The following is a 13,760-nucleotide window of genomic DNA, read 5'->3' on the forward strand; positions in this document are numbered from 1 at the left end:
GAACTATCACATTATTCGAGAATATGTGGCCAGGGGAGATATGAAGGGTATAAAGATTGCAACTGAAGACAATCTTGCAGATCCGTTTATAAAGACACTACCAGAAGCTACATTTGATAAGCATAACAAGGAGATGGGATTAGTAGAATTAAGGCATTAGTTTCAATTAGTGCAAGTGGAAGTTTGTTGGGGTTTTATGCCCTAATTAAAACCCAAATTCTTTGTAATCTCATTTTACTATCAATAAAAGAATAGAAATCATTTTTTGACTTGGTTAATCACTTTGCTCACATGTTTTATTTTCAAGATTATTTGTTTAATATAAACTTCTATTAAATCCCGAGCATACAGCTAATCTTATTTATAGTGACGTAATCACAGTGGAATATAAATATGATTATATGTTCAAAATAAGTTAGTCCTAAGATTAGTCAGTGCATAGGATTTACACTGACTTGCCAATCTACGATATGATCTACTTACACATTACAGTGTTATGTTCTTTCCAGAACATTAGCAGAGTAGATAAGATTGGATATATTTGTTACATCGGACTGGACAGATATTGACAGTTGATAAGATAAGTAAACATATCGTTATTATCTATTCTAGTCATATCATATAGTTGACCATAGGTCAATTCAATCTCAATTTTGAGTGGTTAGTATTCTAACTGATTGTATTATTTGAGTTCTTTGACTTGTTCGTTACCAGCTTACCCTACAGACTAGCCCATACTTACATCTTGGGAACTCGGTAGTATAATTGATTGAGAGTGTTAATCATAGATATGAACATCTATAGCTTCTGATGAAGAAGTGAAACGATGGTTTCCTTTTAGTTTGTTTCAAGTTGTTAAATGATAGAGATCTCATTTCAGTAATTAAATTAGTTTACTAAAATATCATTTACAAGGAACTAAGTGTTTTAAGGATAAAATACAATGAGGGGTAAAACAGTATTTTAGTCCTATCTCATTGTAGACTGTCTATAGAGGATTGAGTGACAATTATGGTTGTAACAATGGATAATTAATAGCGTATCTATATTTGTTATAGAGCGTTCTATGAATTCAAGAGTGCAATTCCGAGTCTATAGTGGAGTCACGAGGAATTAATAAGTTAGTAAATTTCTTTGTTAGATTTATGATAACTTATTGGAGCTTGATTTCATAGGCCCATGGTCCCCATTGTACATTGGATAAAATCATCTAGATAGTCTCAATTAATTGATTTAATCATCAATTAGAATTATCAAAGGTTACCAGGTCAATTTTGGATAGTTTCACAGAGTTCTGTAATTTTGAGAAGAAAAGAGAAATTATGGCAGATTTATTAATTAAGATAAATTGGTATCTAAATTAATAAATAAATTTAAATCAAGGTTCAAATTATAAATAATTAATTTGATAAAGGATTTAAATAATTATTTAATTAATTAAATCAATAGAAAATAATACAAGCCTTGATTTTAAGTTCAATGGGCTTATAATCAAATGGGAAATTTCAAGAGCCTATAGCCCATGATAATTTTGACCTAGGGGCTTCAAAATGACTGTTATTTTATTGATTTTTTAATTAAATTAAATGGCCTAATTGAGTCTATAAAAGGAGTGCTTAGAGAGAAGTCAAAACAGAAGTTTGATAAGTCACAAGTCAGATTTTCTGATAGTTTTAGATTCTCTCTAAACACAAGTCCTTTTCGAAGCCTCTTTGTTATTTTCTCTTCTTCTCTCTATATCTATCTCATGTGTTGAGAATTGCCCACACTAGTCTAGGTGGTTCTAAGGATACTTTGGAAGATTGTGAAGAAAATAGAAGATCGGTTCAGTTTCTTGATAATACTCTGCGACTGAGAGGATACAAGAGTTAGAGAAACTGAAGGAAGGACTCTTTAATTCCTCTACGTATACTGTAAGTATTCGATTCTTTGTTTCTCTTTGAATTCAATTTTAGAAACATGTTTTAGGCTATCTCATATTAATTTGTTTGATATTAGATATACATGAAGATAAATAAAGATCCTGTATAAGCTTTTTCAAACATCAACTTCTACCGACGACATAATTTTGTTATTGATAAAAATTATACTGAGGACATATGTTGTCAGTGTAGAACTGAACTATCGTCGGTAGAAATCTACCAAATTTTGTCATCCAACAAGTCTATACTAGAAAAATGTTGTCGGTATAGCCTATACCGACAATTTTTTATAGTACATTAATTATTAATTTAAATTAAAATGGATTATAATTATAGAGTTAAAATTGAAACTAATATAATAGATTAAAATTAAAATTAAAATACTTCTATTAAACATTAAAATAAAACACAAGAGTTTGCTTAATCCAAATAAAAAAGTTGTCCTAAAGATGGAAATATAATAGTCAATGAAAACAAAACACATATATAAGTCCTCCTAGTGACTATGTTCTAAAATATCGAGATCATTAGGTGGTGATTGGGACAGATTGAGATCCCGGGGTGATACAATGAGTCCGGATGTACTCCTCTAATTGTCGAAGACGCTCTCTCATCTCAACAATCTTTGCATATGTAGATTACAGTGGAAGAACAATAGTATATGGAGGTGGATGTACTTGGTCCCTTGCGGTAAGGATATGAGTGTATCCTTGCGCTTGGTGTTCTTGTCCACCCACTGATCCTCCCCACAAACAAGACATTTACATTTTCCAGCATGTTCTTTCGAAAACATTGCACAATCATGTTTGCAAACTTGAATTGACACGTAGTTTGTTATTGTCTAAAGTTTTTAGTGAAAATATAAATAAATAAAAAAATTATCACTATGTGATATAACACATTATCCTATGTTTGGTAATACTAAATTATCACCAAAGAAAATAAAATAAAACAAAACATTATTTTATAATGTCATATTATGCTAGTTTTAGTCAATTATGTTGTTTTATAAAGTCTCACTATAATATGTGTAAGTTGAAATATTATTCCAATTGCTCTTTATAAGGTGATTATTCAACTTTTTAAATTTAGTAATTATTTTAATTTGATTAGTTTATTTTTAAAAATTTTAATAGTTTAGGATAACTTATTTTTTAGGTGATTATAAAGCTTATTAAATTACTAAGATTAGATTATACATTATTTATTAGTTTAGGCCTACTTTATTTTTTCTTAAACTATTAATATATTATTAATTATAATTATTTATTTATTTTTACGGATCACTTTATAATTAGTCTTAATATTAATAATTATGAAAGTTAGTTTTATCTAATCATGATTCTCAAATCTAGTTATTTTACATAATAACAATACAACAAAATGTAGTATTACCGGCGGAGGCTTCCACCGGTAATGGATATTATCGGTGGGCATTCGCTGGTAATACTCGGTCGGTAATCAGTGGTATTACTGGCAGACTGACACCGCACCGATATTTTATTAATACTGGCAGATTAATAGAGGCGGGACTCCACCGGTGTAAAATAATAGTCAACCTCGTTTGCCTCATTTAATACCAGCAGGTCTTGCCTCTACTAATCCACCGGTAATAAATTAATAATATGAAAATATAATAATTCATTTGATTTTATTTAATAATAAATATACATATAATACTTATTTAAAAATAATAATATTTAACATAAATTAAAATTAATAATACAATTAATATTCATCAAACAAAAATAGCATTGTTATTAATCATAAAATTAACATAATAAAATACCAATTTTCTTATTTTAATTACATATAAACTAATTATAAAATAAATATAATAAAATATCAATTGTCTTAATTTAATTAAAAAACGTAAACTAATTATTATTGTTTAGATCCAACCAGGTGTAAAATATTCATTAACATTCCGATCAATATATCTTGATCACCAATGTTAGGGCGCGACAATGGTCGTGAAGCAAACTGTGGTGCTGGTGGAGGAGGGTTATAAGCTTGTGGAGACTGCTGCTGCGAAGATGATCTAAATTGTCGAATATGTGGTCGCGTTGAGGGAGATTGATGCAATAAACTCTCAAACTGACCATACCTTTGCTGTGGCGACGAACTCACAAATTGACCATATCTCTGCTGTGGTTGCTGCTGCTGCGATGAATCCCCAAAGTCACGATGCCTAGGATGTGACGTCTGAGATCCTGCAGGGACATCGGGGTAATAAGAAGGAGGGGACTGGGAGGAGCGTCCATATATGTACTGAAATTGTTGTGATGTACCTCCATACTTGTTAGGAGAATTTTGTTGATGTGGATGAAAATGTTGTTGTTGTTGTGGCATCGACCAAGGAGGTGGACTTTGAGAAGATAAACCACCTTCACGTTGTAATGGTAAATACTGTTGCAGAAGGCTGTCAAACCGCGACTCATTTTTTGAACTGGTATGCTGAGGATTACCAGATGGACCTTGTTGAGATCTCAACATACGGGTCTCTTCACGTATTGACTTCATCATTTCCGCCATAGTCGCAATGTCTTCTTGAGGCGTATGAGCAGGTTGGGCTTGTGACTGACTTTGACTTGTGGAGCTGGAAGCTGATTTTTTCCCTTTGCCTTTGTTGTAACCCACTCCTCTTTGAAAGTCAGACCTCTCCCCAAATACTTTACTCATAATCTCATACTGATCAATTGACAAGGAATCAACAGCACATCCAGTTTCAGATCCCTCTGTCGGTCCTTGAGATTGGCTTTGAAGTCGTGCTCTCTCAAGCTCTTCCGTCATTTTTTTCTGTTCATAAAAAGTGTTAGAAACACAGTAGTAACATAGTTTAATGAAAATAATAAAACAAAAGTTTAAACTTACAAAAGTTTCTCGAGCTGCGTCGTTGACAAAAACTTTTGTCGATTTTTTCAAATGGTTATCTTTTTCCAAGTATCAATAACATGTTCATCAACGTTCACCAATACAAATGTAGAGATAGTATGTTAGAACGTATAATTTTGTTAAATTAAATTAATATTTTTACTTACGAATTGGTGACGCTTAGCTGCCAACAATTTTGTGCCTTGCGTCAATGTATACTTCATTTCTTTTATGTTTTTCTTGTTTTGGTTAGATCGCGCAATAAATTTTGGGCTAAAAAACAACTGAAAAATATCTTTCCAACTCTCCTTGGTGCAATGAGAACACTCTCCAAATCTTCTGGCTTAGAGTAATGTTTTTTGAAGTGAGTATGTTTGATGTTCTTTATCTCATAATATCTTTTGCGCATCTCTGTGTAGATAGTTTTCATAACTCTTTCGGGTTCTAGATGAACATCAACAATATAAAAATGCTACATTAAAAAAGTAACACATTAGTTTAGTTTGTAAATGATTTTAATAAAAAATTTAAACCATTAGACTTGTCCTATTTTTTAACTTCATCTTTTGTACGACTTGCTCCTTAAATTGTTGAGGTATACCAGCAAAATCCAAGTAATGTCCTGGCAACAACAAGGTGACTTGGAGGCCTATCTCGCGGACAAAAGCTTGGTCCTCCAAGCCAACCACTTTGTCCGTCCTAGGATCAAGTTGAAGGTCTAGTGGTTTTCCAGCATTCCGCCATTGAATTTCAAGTGGTATGTTATTAGCCAGGCCACGATCCTTTCTTCTCGGCAGTTCAACTATCCACATTTTCAACAATAACCAAAATTTGAAATATTAATATATATATATATGAAACATTCGTTGAGCTTCACTTTCAAGATATGAACAAAATTTGATAATTATTATTAACCTGACTCACAGGAAGAGGGTAGTCTACTAGGATCTGGCGGGTCTAGACCACCACCATCTCCTACGTGAGAAGTGGCTATATTAGCTGGCATTAAACTTAGGAACAAAAGTTATTAGTTAGTATCAAATATCACCAATGGAAATGAAGAAAACGATTACAAGTCTCATCTATTATATTTAAAATGGTTGTCTTTAATACAAAAATATAAAAACTATGTAGAATAATCACTATCACTTTCATCATTAATTAAATTAGCATCAATCGGAGACACATGATTAACATCATCTTCACAAATATCAACTAGCAATTCATCTTCGTCATCAACTTCTTCTTCGCCTAAGTTTTCATTTATGAAATTATCATCCAATTGATCAGCAGGTGAATTTTGTATAGTGTCAATATATGTTGCAGGTTCATGAGATTCCATAACCAACTAACCGAGATCCATTGTCAACACAAAATTTGATGAGCTTATGTCATGTACAACATCAGCTTCATCGTCCTCGATGTCCCAAATTTGACGATGATTGACATCCTCAACAATTTTCCAGTGTCGACCTCTAAGTAGATCAACGAGATAGAATACTTCCTTAGCTTGGCTAGCAAGTATATACGGCTCATCTTTGTACCATTCTCTACTGACGTTTATACTGGTGATATTATTTTCAGTGATTGTTTTCTTCTTGCTTGGATCAATATTAAATCATTTGCACCGAAACAATGCAACTGAATATGCACCAGTGAAAGATAACACCAATACTTCTTGAAGCGTGCCATAATAGTTAAAACCTTCAGTTCTCGCAACAGAAACTCCAATATTCTGTGTGGTGCGCTTTTGATCTCGGTCGTAAGCGATAAATCAAACAACTTTAACTATACAACCTTCGTAGTAGGTTGCCAAGTGATCTGACCCAGATGCTAAAGCTAGCAACTTATCACCATTCTCTAAAGATCAAAGCTTGTGCAACTCATATATCTAAATACATTAATAAACCTATATTAGAATGACAAAAATATCATTACAACAATGAAGGTTTAAAAATAATCTCAGTTTTACCTTCTTATGAAACCAATGGCGAAAATTTTTCTTGTGTAAAACATTATGATCACCATCAGGGTATTTTAGTTTTATCTCTTCTAGGTGTTTGCTAAAAATTTGAATGATTTGACTATATTAGACATAACAATTTGGAATGAACATAAATTTAAATTTAAAGGGAATAAACTTACTCTAAGTAATCCTGAATTTCAGGAGAATTGTCAAGTATGAACCATTCAGCCATTTCACGAGTTGCAAGGTCGAGAGGCTTGAGAGTTCCCTTTGTCAGGGGACGACATTGAGATTGAAACACAAAAAGGTGTCATGGGACATACACCTCATCTTCATTGCGATTAAGATGGTTAAATTTTATTTCAACCCCTTTGAAATACATCGAACAAAATGTCAAAGCCTCGTCAGCAACATAGCCTTCAGCTATCGACCCTTCTGGACGGGATTTATTTCCCTCATAGTTCTTCAATTTTTTCATGTACCTTTAAAAAGGATACATCCACCTCATAAATACTGGTCCACCAAAAATCGCTTCTTCTGACAAATGTACGACCAAATGAATCATTATATAAAAAAAAGTCGGAGGAAATATCAACTCCATCTTTCACAATATTAGAACAAGGTCTTTTTGTGCTTCCTCTATATTTGTAACATTTATTGTAACGCCCTGGATAGCCAAGACCATTATATTGTGTGTTTATAAAAGTGCCAGACTTGCTAACCAAGTCATTTAATTAAGAACGCGTTTCTGAAACTATAATGGAACTAAGGTTAAAATGTTTTGGTCTCAAAAGTCAAATTTCTTATAAAGAAACATTTCCTGTTTACACGGGATCCCAAAAAATATTAAGATTAAAACCATTTATAAAAGATTCAAGAATTAAATGCAGTATTAGCCATATTAAGGCAAAACAGACAATTAGGCAATCTCTGTCCTGATCCACTTCTCGGCCATGGTGACCAAACAGCTAGCTATGTACATTCAGCCCCGCAGCTCTCCACCTCAGGACTGGTCTAACTTGCTTTTCCCTTTACCTGCACCACGTAGCACCCGTGAGCCAAGGCCCAACAAGAAAACACAACAACAGAGCATAAGCAATCAACAGATAATTCAATATCACATATTCCATAAACACGTTCTCAACCATTTAAACATTCGGAATAACCAAGTATTCAGCATACCAAACATATCAACTTGTATAATACATAAATTCACGAATGATAACTAGGGTTAGCGCCCTCAGGCCGCACCCTCCGTTATCCCACTGACTCTGGCCCGCTTAAACCGAGCTCAATGAATATTAAGCTGTCCTCGACTACCAGTAGCCAAGCCGCGCCCTGTGCGCAAATATTGTGTACGACACCCTTAGGCCGCTATCACATGTCCCATGGCATAATACCATCATTGACATTATACAGATATCGGGAGCTCTTAGTCCCATCACAAACATATAACCAGGTGCAGTTTTCTTACCTTTGGATTTGCTGGCTTTGTTCACTGTGATCCTCAAGCATGATCCTTCCCGAGCCCTAGCGCGAACCTAAACACAATCATAGGCCAAAGTCATCACCAATCCTCAAGTCCAAAACCTAGCCTCGGAACCAATCCCGAGCCCCCGGGAAGTTCTAATTCCACCAGACAGGGTGGTGGAATCGAACCCCGAACCCTTGGTAAAAAACCCTTGAAAATAACCCTAAAATCCCTTTCTGAAGACAAGGTAGCACTACAGCGCTCATTGGAGGGTGCTACAGTGCTACAAATAGAACCAAAATGCCCTCAGCAAGCTTGGCCTAGCGCTACAGCGCCCAAAGGCTAGCGCTAGTCACAGACTGCCAACACCACATTTTCCCCTCCTGCGATTTCCCCGAGCCAAACTTAACCAAAACTTCCCCAAACCTTCACCAAACTCAAAATAAAGCTCATGAACATGTCTAACTCATCCCAAGTATCATAATCATGCAAAACCTAACCACATGCACCCCTAATCCCAAAATTCACCATAGTTGCTCCTAGACTTCAGAAACTTAGCAAAACAGTCAGAACTTCAAAGTTTAAAGCTTAGAATTTTATACCTTTGATGGAAATTCGATTTCAAGTTAACTTCTTGAACTCCTTAGCTTGTTCTTCTCCAATTCCTTGGCTTGAATTCCCCTAAAGTTCCCATCAACTCAGCTAAGACGCCATAGTTTAAACTAACCAAACCAGAAACTGAAAACTCTAAAGGCTTACCTTAAATATTGATGTATTCTTGAAAATCCCTTGCCAACCTTTCAAGTTTAGCTCAATACTCTTGTTTCTCAGCCTAATCTAGCTCCCTTCTGAGTCTTCCTCCAAGAAAATTGAAGAGAAATGGTGAGAGAACCACAAACCGACCCTTTGGAAAAACTGCTATGTTTTCTCCCTTTTCTTTTTTCTTTCTTTCCTCAGCCTTCTACCTTTTTCTACAATTCCCACTAAGTATAAAGCCTCGGCATACTTATCTCTTGCAAGCCAAATGACCATAATGCCCTCCCTTTTAATTTTAAACCTTTAATCCACTTAGGGGCATTTTGGTAATTTTACCCAATTCCCGCTAATTCCTCAAGTGTCTCTAATATTTCTCGCTTACTTCCCGATACCTAATTAATCACCAATTATATTCCTCGATGTCAAAATAGACTCCAATATACTCACTAAATTCCCATTTATATCCCCAGGCTCACCCCGAGCCGGGTATAAATCCCCGCTATGACTTTTTCGCTAATTTGCTCACTAGGATCGTTTTGAATCACAGTTCACAGATATATCCACATAATAATGTGGTCTCAACAATTATTGCATATATATACAGTTATGCCCTCAATGGGCCAAAATGACAACTATACCCTTCCTACCCTAATCAGGGCCTACATGCATACTAATACACATAGTCATGCATCTCAAATATTCAAATAGTCATATAACATGCTTTAAATCATTAAATCACATATGTTTCGATTTTGCCCTCCCGGCACACTAACCAAGGCCCTTAAGCCTCATTAGTAAATTTGGGTTGTTACATTTATAGTCCTCGAACATTTTGAAAAAATTGTACAGTTCAGAAATGGTGGTCGATATATCTTTTGGGAGAAACTTGCGAACAACCACTGACAGTAATCGTTGCATTATAACATAATAGTTGTGGGATTTCAACCCAATGATATTTGTTTCATTCTCGATTACTTTTTTCTTCACATTTGAACAAAATCCATCTGGAAAATTTCACTTCTTTAATAAATTGACAAAATTGTTGTCTCTAAGCATGAGTTAAGACGTAAGAAGCATGCAACTTCATCAACTTTCCATTATCATCTTAATAAATCCACAACGATTCCCTTACTCCCATCTTCTTCAAATCATATCTTGCATTAGTGGTGTCCTTAGACTTGTCATTGTCCAAGATTGTGCCAAGGAGACTATCACACACATTTTTTTTCGACATGCATGACACCAATGTTATCTTTTAAAATGTTTGTACACCAATAATCAAGCTCGTAGAAGATGTTTTTTTCCTCCAATTTCTATCTTCTGCAACTCTTCTACGTTTCACACCTCCAAACAACAAGTGTTTTCCCGAAACTTGGGGTGGAAGATTGTTCACTTGTTCTAATATTTCCTCACAAGTAAATCGTCTTGGAGGACGTCTTCTCTAAATTTGGTCGTCGAACTCAGTGTCCCTTCTCATTCGATGTGTACTGGGCAAGAATCTTCTGTGACCAGCATAAGATGTCTTACCGATCACTTGAATGGAAGATGTGTCTTCATTACATGTGGGACAAGCTTTGTATCCCTCACCACTCCATCCAAGAAAACTACTTCGAGCTAGATAATCATTAACTGTCCATAAAAGGGCTGTGCGCAGCTTGAACATAGTGTTGGTCGTATTGTCTCTCGTAACAACTCCGTTAACCCACAACTCCTTCAACTCATCCACCAATGGTCTTAGAAATACATCTATGTCCTTACTCGGTGATTTTGGACCAGGAATAAGGATGGTCAACATCAAATTATTGTCTTTCATACATAACCAAGGTGGAAGATTATAGTTGGCCAACACCACAGGCCACATAATGTATGCTAGGTTCATGTTGCCAAATGGATTAAATCCATCGGCAGCTAAGCCTAAACGAACATTCCTAGGATCACTTGCAAAAGCAGGATGATTGACATCAAAGGTCTTCCACGCCGTCCCATCCACCAGGTGTCCCATCACCCCATCATCTTTCGATTTTCCAGTGTGGTGCCATAACATGTCCTTCGCTATAAGCCTTGAGCTGTATAGTCTTTTCAACTGGGGTGTCAATGGAAAGTAACGAATCACCTATGCGACACCTTTTTCCTTTAGTTTTTTCAAAAGTAACCCTTTGATTGCTTCCGCAAACTGGACATTCCTTTTGTTTGCATGCTCTTTGTAAAATAAGCAGCAGTCATATTGACACACATGAATCGACTCGTATCCCAACCCTAATTTCTTCAATCTATTTTTATCCTCGTAGTACGTTGATGGAATTTTATTTTCCTTCGGAAAGGAAAGCTTTAACAACTTCAATAATTCATCGAATATGTTGTTAGGAATCTTCCCTCTAACTTTCAAATGTAATAGCTTAGCTAAAAAGTTAAGGGAAGAAATCCAATCACATCCAGGATACAACTCAGCTTCAATCTCCTCAAACAACTCGTCGTAATACAGACTCGCGCTGTAATTATTGTCTACTTGCTCAGTTGTCAGCAAGAGGAAGTCCTCCACTATGGGAATCACCTCATCAACTTCATCCTCATCAACCACCTCATCAACAACATCGTGTTCCGCTTCCCCATGATAAATCCATCTCTCATAACCTTGATAAAAACCCCTATCAAATACATGTGCTTCGACAACAGGTAAAATTCCAAGCCTATTATTTATGCATTTGACACACGGACACCTAATTCTTCCATAAGAATCATTATGTTTCAAGGCCATTGTCAAAAAAGATTGTAGACCATTCCAATATTCTTGACAACCATGATTTCTCAATGTTGTCCAAGTCTTGTCAATCGCCATCTAAAGTGTTATAAAAGTCAGTGAGTTTTAGGAATGTGAATAGGAGTGGATAACAAAAAAAATTTGTTATTATTATTGAAATCTTATGCAATATTATAGTATCTTATGTTATTTTATTATGTTTTATTAGATAGTGTTATTCAAATTAAAAAAAATTCATTCATTATTTTATTATTAATATTTTAAAACTATCATTTATGTGCCGATATCCCTGTAATTGATGGTTGTAGTCAACAACAATCAATCACAAGCATACCGGGACAAAAAAAATAAATTAACTTCTAATTAATTACTAATTAATTTTTTTTAATAAGTTTCAATTAATTATAATAATACTAATGAACTAAATTAAATAATATTCATTACAATTCTCATTAAATTAATCATTATTAATTTTTAAAACTTTTATTAAAAAAATTATCAATTTCTATATTTAAATAATTTAGTACTAGTTAATATTAGATAATAATATTTAATAAAAAAATTAATAATTTTTGTTAAAATAATTTATTTTTTATTACTAATTTTTCAAAATTTTATTAAATTAAATTATTTAATTAGATAACGTTATATCAAATTTTTATTATTTAATTAATTAAATTAATTAAACAAATTAAAAAATAAATTATTATAAGATATATAGTTTTTTTAATTAATCATTATTAATTTTAAAAACTTTTATTAAATAAAATTTTCAATTTCTATATTCAAATAATTTAATACTAGTTAATATTAGATAATAATATTTAATAAAAAAATTAAAAAAATTACTTAAAATAATTTCTTATTTATTTAATTAACCATTATTAATTTTAAAAACTATTATTAAATAAAATTTTCAATTTCTATATTCAAATAATTTAATACTAGTTAATATTAGATAATAATATTTAATAAAAAAATAAAAAAATTACTTAAAATAATTTATTATTTATTTAATTAATCATTATTAATTTTTAAAACTTTTATTAAATAAAATTTTCAATTTCTATATTCAAATAATTTAATACTAGTTAATATAAGATAATAATATTTAATAAACAAATTAACAATTTTTCTTAAAATAATTTATTATTTATTACTAAATTTTCAAACTTTTATTAAATTAAATTAAATTATTTAATTAGATAATGTTACACCCAGATTTCGAGACCTGAGGCTGTGACCTCGAAAGCTGGATTCGTCAGGTGTGAGCTCGCGATAGCTAAAATACATGTTCGTAATCTAGATGCCAAACCCTCGAAAGATAGGTAGCCTCGAAGTCCTTATAAGCTCGAAAGACGGAACATCGGAGTATATCCATTGTCGGGTAGCCTCGGATCAAGTGGCCCGAGTTTGGCATGGGTGTGAGCCCGAAATAAGGCGACCTCGGTGGTATTTACCCACTCCGAGCTGGTCTTGGGGAAAGTATACCGCATACCCTACTTTTTTCTATTTTTATTTTGATACCAATTAAGACTAGAAATAGAAAAGAATTTTCAAAAAAGTTTTTTAAAATACTTTTTAATACAAAGTATACAGCTCGTAATTTACTCAGAGACCTAGACTGGGATGATGCTGATTGCTGACCTCGAACGACTTAGCGAGTCACCTGAGGAGGCACAGTCCATGCATTCAAGAGATTTTATTATTGTAACTTCCCTACAATAAAGGGAAGTTAACTAGACGGTTATACGCCCCCTGGTCTTCAGGGGACGTTTCCTTGTATATGGGAGTTACAAATTTTAAAGTAATTAAATTTATTAATTTATAGAATAACTTCCCGAAACGTGTGGGATTGGATTCTAAGATCTCCTATATAAATAGAGATGTCATGTACCTTTGTAAAGGGGCGAAATTTTGTGATCTTGAGAGAATCTCTGGAGAATTCATACCTGAAGAATTTCTAGAAATTTCCTAAGTCCTAATAAAAATGACTCGTGGACTAGGCAGAGT

At 33.5% G+C, this 13,760-nt stretch overlaps 1 protein-coding gene across 1 annotated transcript; it reads right to left on the reverse strand.

The window, feature by feature from the left end:
• Positions 1 to 3,806: 3,806 nt before the first annotated feature.
• LOC133823774 (uncharacterized) lies at positions 3,807 to 4,457 on the reverse strand. The gene has a single exon (XM_062256624.1). It carries the CDS (start codon positions 4,455 to 4,457, stop codon positions 3,807 to 3,809), a length of 651 nt encoding a protein of 216 aa, XP_062112608.1.
• Between the last annotated feature and the right edge of the window lie 9,303 nt (positions 4,458 to 13,760).

This window comes from Humulus lupulus, chromosome 3 (assembly GCF_963169125.1).
Source record: "Humulus lupulus chromosome 3, drHumLupu1.1, whole genome shotgun sequence".
In the NCBI taxonomy this organism is placed as follows: Eukaryota; Viridiplantae; Streptophyta; class Magnoliopsida; order Rosales; family Cannabaceae; genus Humulus; species Humulus lupulus.

Excerpts from the sequence above, each read along its gene's own strand:
- LOC133823774 (XM_062256624.1), bottom strand. The coding sequence starts at position 4,457 with ATGGCGGAAATGATGAAGTCAATACGTGAAGAGACCCGTATGTTGAGA.